The sequence below is a fragment of the Solanum tuberosum genome, unplaced genomic scaffold (assembly GCF_000226075.1).
Source record: "Solanum tuberosum cultivar DM 1-3 516 R44 unplaced genomic scaffold, SolTub_3.0 scf00021, whole genome shotgun sequence".
Classification (NCBI taxonomy): Eukaryota; Viridiplantae; Streptophyta; class Magnoliopsida; order Solanales; family Solanaceae; genus Solanum; species Solanum tuberosum.
The window spans coordinates 1,149,069-1,159,011 of record NW_006238947.1 but is presented as its reverse complement, the minus strand read 5'-3'; the positions used below and the strand labels follow the sequence as shown (position 1 = coordinate 1,159,011).

The 9,943-nt window shown below is 34.8% G+C and overlaps 2 protein-coding genes across 4 annotated transcripts in view; one reads left to right on the top strand and one right to left on the bottom strand.

The window, feature by feature from the left end:
• The first annotated feature begins 1,307 nt into the window (after positions 1-1,307).
• Positions 1,308-4,183, top strand: LOC102586104 (protein trichome birefringence-like 8). Its single transcript, XM_006341164.2, has 5 exons — positions 1,308-1,461; positions 2,501-2,546; positions 3,112-3,501; positions 3,599-3,757; positions 3,850-4,183. Exons 1-5 carry the CDS (start codon positions 1,308-1,310, stop codon positions 4,181-4,183), a joined length of 1,083 nt encoding a protein of 360 aa, XP_006341226.1.
• Positions 3,424-9,943, bottom strand: part of LOC102591066 (uncharacterized) — a 22,597-nt gene continuing 16,077 nt past the window's right edge. The window contains exons 12-18 of one of the 3 annotated variants that reach the window (XM_006341011.2): positions 9,073-9,173; positions 8,857-8,935; positions 6,650-6,790; positions 5,770-5,898; positions 4,982-5,152; positions 4,420-4,479; positions 3,438-4,340 (exon numbers count right to left, since the gene is read on the bottom strand). In XM_006341011.2, the coding sequence (XP_006341073.1) occupies positions 4,236-4,340; positions 4,420-4,479; positions 4,982-5,152; positions 5,770-5,898; positions 6,650-6,790; positions 8,857-8,935; positions 9,073-9,173 (786 nt within the window). In that variant the 3' untranslated portion in view covers positions 3,438-4,235. Of the gene's footprint in view, positions 4,341-4,419; positions 4,480-4,981; positions 5,153-5,769; positions 5,899-6,649; positions 6,791-8,856; positions 8,936-9,072; positions 9,174-9,943 lie in introns of those variants that run through there. The other 2 variants (XM_006341012.2, XR_001472675.1) reach the window with 2 other exon arrangements.

Below are 9,943 nucleotides of genomic sequence, written 5' to 3'. Positions count from 1 at the left end.
AACCAAACCAAACCAAAACCGATAATCACCAAACCGATAAATGTATATTATATTTGGTTTGGTTTGGTTTTGATAATTTTAAAACCGATTAAGTTGGTTTGGTTTTGGTTTTGACCAATAACCGATCCAAACCAACCCGTGAACACCCCTATTCATAAGTTATCACATCATTGTAAATAAGAATTAAATTGAACCAAAACACCCTTCGAATATGTTTTGGTCCATAACCGTCCTCCAATTAGTCTCCTTCTAAGGAAAAATTATGTTCATAGTTTAATTAACACTAATTAGTCTCCTAATTAAGATTGATTAGGTCCGTGTAAGCAGGGCATGATTAGACGAAGTTATAAATCAAGGTTATCTTTTTACTATTTTCCATCTATTTAAACTACTTTTTGTGTCTTTATTAAATAATAATGAGTATAATAATATACGATAGCCAAATTTTGGGGTAAAAAGATATTTGTTCTATCGTACTTAAGGGTAAAATACATTATATTCTTAATAATTATGTCATATATTAGTGTCTTAATAAGAAATCTTCCTTAATAATTATGTCATATATTAGTTATTGAATTAAATTCGAAACAAATTACTCTTTGTTCCAATTTATACACTCACTTTTCTTTTTAATCCGTATAAGAATAAAGACACATTTTTATAATTAGTAACAATTTAACTTTAAAATTTCAATTCTATCCTTAATGAAAATAATTGAAAGACACACAAACATCTCAAACTTATTTCATACCATAAAATTTTGATTAACTCCCTAATGATATTTAAAGGGAGACATATTTGATTTACGCCAAAAAAGGAAATAATATTACTCAATACTCCTAAAAAATTTAATTAGAGTATAACTAGGACTCTAATTGTTTTTAATATCTTTTCCTAAATCTTAATTTGAAAGTTTACTTGACCGTGTAAAGAAGTTTTATATATGGACTAGGCACAAAACTTATACTCAAATCAAATTACATCATATAAATTGAAATCAGAGTAATAATTTCCCTATCACCACTCATCCTCCTTTTATATATACATAGCAACAAAACATACCTTTTTAATATATTCTCCTTTTCTCATGGATCTCCCACCACTTTCTCATCAACAAGAAAACAACAACAAGAATAATAATCTCTTGTTCAAATTTGTAAAGAAATATATGTATCATGTATTATTTTTTCTATTTTTATTCTTTTCTTCTATTCTTTTCTACAATTTACTAAGCCCACTTTATCATGACCCTCTTGTAATTAACAATATTGGTTTTTTTTCCAAAAATTCTACTTGTGATTACTCTTATGGAAAGTGGATTTGGGATGAAAGTTATATTGTTGATCAATATGATGAGAATTGTCCTTTCTTGGATCCCGGTTTCCGGTGCCGGAAAAGTGGTCGCCGGGATATGGATTACCGGAAGTGGCGATGGCAACCTCAACATTGTCAACTTCCAAGGTAATAATATTAAGCTTGTTTGAAAATATTTTATATTTAGGTTAATTAATTACTATTGCATATATGTTCCATGCTTTATTATATTCATTTTTAAAAAATACATATTTTTTTGTCTTTCTTTCTTGTATGGTTTTCTTTGTTATAACCATAACGTCACCTTGACTAATTCCACAAAGTTAGTGGTGTACATGTAGTGAAGGGTGACCAGTTGAACACCCTTTGTCATACCTTGACTAGTTCCACAAGATAGTGGCGTACATGCAGTGAAGGGTGATCAGTTGAATACCTTTTGTCATACCTTGACTAGTTCCACAAGATAGTGGCGTACATGTAGTAAAGGGTGACCAGTTGAACACCCTTTGTCATACCTTGACTAGTTCCACAAGATAGTAAAGGGTGACCAGTTGAACACCTTTTGTCATAATTTTGAACACTCTTAATGAAATTTCTAGCTTCACTACGGCCACCCATCAAGACTAAAAAATACATGGAAAAAACCTCCTAGTGTTTTGTCTAACGGAATTGAACTTAAAATCTCATACAATGTACTTCATTGACCACTCGATTGAGTTTCAAGTTGTGCAATGTTAACCTTTGAAAAATTCTTAGTTTCGTTAACAAGAGATGAATATAATAATAATTTAATGATGAGAATGACAATGCATGTATTGTAATATATATTTCTTGAACTCCTCTCCTTCCCTCAAAATAAAACTACAATATTATTTTTCTTTCATATATACTAAAAGTGTTGTGGAATTTGAAAAGGTAACAAATTGAGAAGGACTTTTAGCTACCTTAGAAGTTATGTCAATGCAACAAATGGCTAATTCACAAAGCAAGTGTATGTGGCTCTTTTTTTTTTATGGATATATAGTGCTTTCATGTTGTTAGAAATCATGAGGTGTGAAAAAGTTGTAGCTTTATGATTACATTCACCTTCATTTGTTATGCCTTTTCACACTGAGTGCATATTACGATCATTGCCAAATGGATCTTAATTTTTACAGTTTACTAATGTTTTGAGTGTGAACATTAGTAATTGGGTTGCTAGAGGCAACTTTGGCAATGATATTGGGCAAATCGTTTGTCTGACTTGGATATAGTTAATTCGGAGAATCACGTTTGCAATAAATTTTAATATATGGAAATTAAATTCTGACCCGTAACTACAAACAAAATATGAAGAAAGAAGAAGTAATAAACAATGTAGACACAATTATGATTCTTTTTTCTGAATTTTCTTTTTATTTCTCTCTTGATTCTTCACTTTGCATTTTCTTTGTGATTCCAGATGTGCTTAATTCTTCTCTTTGATATTTCTAAGGTATGTAGGATGATTTGAACCTCCTTAAAATTCATTTCAAAGGCCGCTTTATTTTTCTCTTTAAATTTTCTTCGATATTTCCAAGGTCGGGTGATTTAGACCTCAACGAGGGTCTTGTGATATGATTTGGGCCTCAAGGAAGATTTTGTAATCTACTTGAAGTATTTGAATGACAAGTAGAGTCTGGTCATATCTTGATCTCTTTAGATCGAAACGTCAATTCTAAGAAAAACACATTATCCTTTGCATAGACATGAACTAGAGTTTAGAAAATTTTGGATTTTAAACTACGGTTCTTTGTGAGTAACATTTTATTATTGCAGGTTCAATGCAAAGGATTTCCTCGAACGTAGTCGAAATGGTCAAATAGTGTTTGCTGGAGATTCAATTGGAAGAAACCAATGGGAATCTATGATATGTATGTTAGCACAAGGTGTATCTAACCAATCCACCATATATGAAGAATTTGGAAACCCCATAACCAAACACAGAGGTTATCTCTCTATGAAATTTCAAGAGTACAACCTTACTGTTGAATATTACAGAGTACCTTTCCTCGTAGTCGCTGATCGTCCTCCCGCGAATGCATCGAAAGAAGTGAGAGGAGTGATCAGACTTGATAAGCTGCACTGGTATTTCACAAAGTGGGTTGATGCAGATGTAATTATATTCAATGCTGGACATTGGTGGAATGAAGACAAAACTATTAACATGTATGAATCCCAAGTGCTTTAGCAATAATCAAATATTTCTGGATTCTTTGACCAGAAGAACTTCACCAATCACTAACATTACACAAATGTATTGCAGGGGCATCCATTTCCAGGAAGGAACAACGGTGAACATGACGATGAATGTTGTGGAAGCTTTTCAAAGATCCTTGAATACTTGGGCGTCGTGGGTGATTCAAAATACCAAGCCTGAAAAGAGTCACATCTTCTTCCGCAGCGTTTCACCAGTACACTACAGGTAAGTACTTTGTAGGAACTAATCAGTTGCAACACAAATACAGTATACTAACTGACGCTAGTGGAACTGAATTTGGTTAAATTGATTTGCAGGGATGGAGCTTGGAATGAAGGTGGCCATTGCCACACAAATACAGCACCAGAAACAGACTATACCAAGCTGGAGAAAGAGCCAGCCAACAATATATTCATTTCTGAGGTAGTTGAGAAAATGCAAAATACAAGAAGAAACATGACCTTCCTAAACATCACATATCTAAGTGAGTTCAGGAAAGATGGTCACCCTTCAGAATATCGTGAACCTGGCACCCTGGCTGGTGCACCACAAGACTGCAGCCACTGGTGCCTACCGGGAGTGCCAGACTCTTGGAATGAACTTCTTTACGCCTATCTACTGTTGAATGGATATAGAACCAAGTTGAAATGAATTTGCAGTAGCACTATGTGATTAGCTGTTTTCGTATGCTTTATAACCTGGGCTATTCATCAGCCTTTTCAGTTGGATTCACCTCAGTTTCCATTTCCTTGACTTTCTTAAGCTGCCTTAGGAGGTCTAATCTGTCTGGTCCATACGTAGAAGGTATCTGCCAAAAAGGAAATCAACCGTTAACACAGCAGATAGGCTCACTAAAATAGACAGGAAATTCATGATCAACTACACACCAGAGATGGCATATATCTTTGAATTGCAGCCAAAATAGCAGCATGCCCAACTGCTGTAACCTGCAAGAAAAATTATCCCATGTCAGCTTGCACTGAATCAAGCTACACGAGTAAAAGAGATGCTGCAATCACGTAGCAGGTGTGGAAGGAGAGAGAGAGCTTGAGCTTTGTTCAAATGGGCTATTTTTCTAATTGCAACTCAGCGGAAGACCTTCAAACTAGTTGATTGGGCATCAACAACTATGCACTTATTGTTACTAATAGCTTCATTGCACTTAGTAATATATTATACAAGCTTGAAAAACCATGACGCTCGGGGAATAATCAATGGGTTTCATTGCCAGTTAAAGGTCCATGTCTTCAATTACAGTTAATATCCTCAGTTCAATACAGATCTTGGACATGCGTGACAATGAAACTGTTTAAGAAACAGAAAATAAAAATAAGCAGAATTTCAATCTTTTTGGAATATGAACTATCGCTGTCTAATCAGCAAGTTCTGTGGAGCTTGAACTTTTTTGCCTGAAAAAGAACAATGGAATAGAAGTATAGAACTACTTACAGGGAGAAGCATAAGAAATCCAATAGGTACGACTGATGCCAAGTCAGTAAAAGTTCTCCGCAATGCTTGCTTCTCTTTTTCTGTCAACTCATCCCCTACTATGGACCTCCGAAGTAGCCCTAGAGCTGCAGCAACATCGATAGCGAGAAGCTGAGTTCCTTGCAAAACATCCTGGACATGGAAAATCCTTATTACTCTATCTGAGAGTCTTAATAGACAACTATGAATTCTTACTACAAACTGCTCCTGAAGATAAGATGCTGAGTCATGGTTTCCAACAGAATAGTAAGACATGGAATCAGGAATACATGTGTAGTGTAATCTCTAAACTCTAAATTATAAACTCTACTTTGAATGCTTATAAGAACTCTGCTCCCTCCACGTACAACAATAAAGACCCAGAACAGGAAGGTCCGGACCAAATGGAGGCAGATAATCAAAACACACAAAGTACTATAAAAAGAAAGAAGAAAACGAGCACTAGCTATAAGAACAAGAATAGTCGATTAAAAAGTAAAAAATTATCTAATAGTAATAAGCCCATGGAGGAACCCAAACCGAATGCAATTCCATACATATTGATCGAAGTTCTCTTTCTTAGACAATTAGTGGAGTTCAAAGCTAATTAAATGGGCCACATGTCTATCCCCATACCCATGTTATTTTCTCAAAGGTAAACCCACGAAAATGAAGTTACAAAGCAAAGGAAAAAATCACACTATGACTCTATTCAGTTGACATATGATGCAATACATAAAACAGAAGAAAATAGATCAAGAGCATAATACCGTGCTAGTTTCTTTCAGTTTGTCCAATGATTTCTCAATAACACTCTCTTTTTTCTTCTGAAGAACCAATTGAGTTCTTTCAGCTCCTGCAGAATGTTTGGAAGTGCGATCTGCCTTCTGACTTTCCTCCTAGAGTAGAGTGCATCAACAACAAGCTAATAAATTTTCAGGGATATAATAAACAGATCATGTATCTCAGAAACATCACTCTCTGGAAAAAATGGAAATATATAGAAAATGAACTCAAAACAAATGAAGTTGGGTCATTGATAATTATGGGATTCTAACAAAATATGATTACAGAACTATAAGATTAGAACTCCACATAGAACATAAAATAAGAGTATCAATCTCTACCTACGTCTTATACACATTAAACATGGAAGTTTTCTTTGACTTAGAAAAGAATTGGAAGTTGAACCTCTTACATAAGAGTTTGTCCATTTATTTTATGGGAATCAATATTGACAATCTTATTAAGCATAAAATAAGATGATCATAATTTTTCCACTGTTCAAGTATTATCACAACAGTAGTTACAAATAGACAGAAATAAAGATTATAGAACAAAAAATCAGTTTTTAATGAATATATTTTACTGCTTTCACAAGCAAAATAATCCATGTTCAACAAGATGAATGGAGTGGACGGATATATGTCAATTAACAGGACTACTTATGTATCATCATTATTCGGTTAGTTGTCATTATAATCAGTACAGCCTAAAAAGTTTATACTGAAATTGGAAGAGTAGAGTCTCAATAAACATTAACAAACTTCACAATATGGAACTTGAAAGAGACAAAAAGAAAGCGAAATAAAAAGACAGTGCATCTTACAACATACTCGACACAGGCCTTATACAGCAGTTAGAAAATACCTCCTCATATTCATATTGATCAGCACTTCTTTGAACCCGCTTCTCCAGTTCCATTAGCTCACTCCTTAGTAGTTCAAACCTTCGAACTTCATTTGACTTTGAATCCATAATGCCTGTACTCTCTGATGGTTCATCATCACCCTGCACTTAAAGAATGATTCTCAGTGACTTGGAAGATAAAATCATCTTTAACAAGTTTACAGAAATTTGAATTATAGAAGAAATTGAACAAATGACCAGCGTAAGGAGGAGAAATCATGTGCAACAGTGACACGGAGGCAATTTCATTAATGTGCAAGTAGTCTCAAGAAGAGACAGTATGCAGTAAAAGGGTTACACAAAGCAAGATGTCACTGCTTACATTTCAGGTGAACAGAATCATCAGAAAAAGTGATATTTGCTCCTTGCTTGACAACTCTTCACTGAACCATGTTATTACTTGCTTTCCATAAAATTACACAGGTTTCCAGTGATCCATGCTTCAGTTTCTCTAATGAAAAATCTAACGACAAATTAAGCTAAAGTCTTGAATTGCGAAAATATTTGCCTAGTCAATAGTTTGAGCAATATGGAATATCTTTTACACAGACTGAAGTTCTAACCCACCCATCTCATTCACCAAACAAAAACCAAAAGCAAGCATTTCCAGCTTCTTGAAGTACTGAAACACGATGGGTAGTTTACATCACCAAAAGGAGAACTAGCCATGACTAACGAGCTAATCTATCACTAATGGTTGATAACAAGCATTTGAGCATGTATCTGAACTTTGCATTATTTGTTTTTAATAAAGGAGGTGTCCAAGACAACTTTCTTGCACCTCGATCATTCCACCGTACTCGCTAACTCCAACGTACCAGGTAACTCTGTCCACTAAAGCTTACGCAGATAGGAAAAAATCACCTAACATAGTTGTCTCTCTGCTAATATTTAACCCTTGGGTTTTTAAACTTCGTCCACTTTATTGACCACTAAGTCACACCCTTGAGTCATAACTTAACTTTTTTTTGATAATGTGAGTCATACCTTGACTTCGCATTATTTGCGAGTTCAAAGTAAGCCCATTTATTTATCCAGACTGAAAGTTAGAGCAATATGAAGTAATTAATAGTTTTTGACCCATCTCAAAGTTGCATGTGGAGGGGAAAGGAGGTACCACTCCATAGCATGAAATCAAAGTGTAAAAGAGGCAGATCGATGAATGGTGTTACTTGAGAATAACCTCAAGTTTGGTTCTAGTATAAAAGAGCTAAGAGAAGGACAAAATGCTCCCGCTCTCCAAATCATGAATTCAAGATGTAAAACTAATGAAGATGATGAAAACGGTATATTTAAGAATAAGCACAAAATTTGGTTCTTCTACAGACAGCAAAGGAAAGGACTATGTTCTCTCTCTCTCACACATACAACCACAGGAATAACTTATGCATAGAAGAAACACTTTTTGCAGAGAACGGGCAGTGCAAGAGACATTAGAGAAGAGAAAGAAGGAAGCAGGTACGTCCTTTTACTTTCACAAAAGATGAATAAATCATTAAAACAAATCTATCCAATCCCTTTTGCAGATCAAAGAATGATATTCATCATTTCACTACTTATTAGTATTGAGAGCCATAAAACATCACTCTAACACATACATAATTGAGAAGCATGTTCAGTGTTCAAAATCTATGGCACTGCATTCATCTATCCATAAGGGAAAAGCAGTTATAGTTGGATTCAAGGGACATATCAATGTCATATAACTGCAAATTAGATGGTACATGTTGGTCAGAAGCTCTACAATAGTCTTTTAAAGGATAAAACCCTGGAAATGCCTGGAAAACCATACCATAATCTATTCAACAGTTTTTGATTTACCAAAAACACTGGGAAACCTAAATCATACAAACTATTCAACAGCTTCTGAACGTACAATAGGATGCATAGAGGAGATCATTTGCAACCTAGAAGGAAAAACTAAGAGGAGAGAAATGGAGCAACGTTAGCCCCTGTTAAGCATATTACGTAGTAAAGTATTATCAAACTCCCAATAGTTTGAGACCCAAAAGGCTTTGATCTTAAATTAATCAACGACATCCCAATCAAAGAACCTAACGAATTTGAGATCAGAAATATTACTGAAAACAAGGATTTGCAAACATAGATGCCAAACTTAAAAAAGAAGTCTAAAATATACAATGGTAAAAGACAGTTTAAAGGTATACGATATCATTAGGTGTCGATGATGCCTGGTCTACTGATTTGCTAGGTTGACGTCCTACAAAGCTCCATAATCCCTGTATCCTAGCACAAGAATCCACAATAATAAAATTATGTGTGTCGGGGGGAATTAGCATAATAACAACGCATAATATTGGTACTAAGGGGCATGCTTGGCCTTTATCTTCACAGCCCAAAATAAGAAAAAGAGGTGGGAATACCTGTTGTTCCCACTCCTATTTTGACCATCCTTGTTGTCCTTGCGTTTAGAGAACTGTTGCTCGTCACTACTTGATGATGTAGACATAGTAGCATCTTCCTCCTAGTTCATACATGCATCCACTTCAGAGTATTTCGGATTTTTTTAATTAAGAGTGCAGAGTTTTGTTCACTACAGCACATAATTTGTCCTAAAGACTCTAAAAGATGCAACAGTTCGCTTAATTGCCTTATGCATGCAAGACGAGCAACCTGAAGATGATTATATGCATTTTCCATGGAAAGAACTCACCATTTTGTGCTCAGCAAGGGATAAATTTGGTTTTCTTTTCCCCATTATGCAGTGACGAATTTCTTTATTGGTCAAGATAACAAGCTTGGAACTTTTTAAATTCAACGAGTACTTGAAATAGAAGCAGCATTGCTACGCTAAGCTTTGGCTTATTTGTTGGAAGTACAGAAACTAAAAAAAGCTTTCCAAAGATCTAACTTCATATATTAACATAACGTGTTAAGTCGGAAAGACAATCTGGTGACAAAGTGATCCCCTTTTGTAGGCACCTACTCATTTGTATGCCCTCTTATTTTCTGGTGTTACTGATATAATGTCAAGTTTCACCAAGGAAACATGCCATGCCAAGCTAAGGGGGATCAAAGCTAATTTGTAAGTAATGATGTTGACCTTTTTAAGTTAGCAGCCTATCATCACTCCATTTATGCCTTTGTATCTTAATAAGTTTTGGCAAGTTTACAGAGTTGTCTATGTATTCTGCCAAAGAAACCCACATAAATCAACAGAAGAATTTTATTTTATTCAGTTGAAGTCCCCATCTCTTTCTTTCCCAGCAACAACAAATAACCAGTTGTAACCCC

What these genes read in the sequence shown, in the direction of transcription:
- LOC102586104 (XM_006341164.2), top strand. Translation starts at nt 1,308, where the DNA reads ATGGAAAGTGGATTTGGGATGAAAGTTATATTGTTGATCAATATGATG. An exon ending in CAACATTGTCAACTTCCAAG is followed by an intron (nt 1,462 to 2,500) that starts GTAATAATATTA and finishes TGTGAACATTAG; the next exon opens with TAATTGGGTTGCTAGAGGCA. An exon ending in GAAGACAAAACTATTAACAT is followed by an intron (nt 3,502 to 3,598) that starts GTATGAATCCCA and finishes AATGTATTGCAG; the next exon opens with GGGCATCCATTTCCAGGAAG.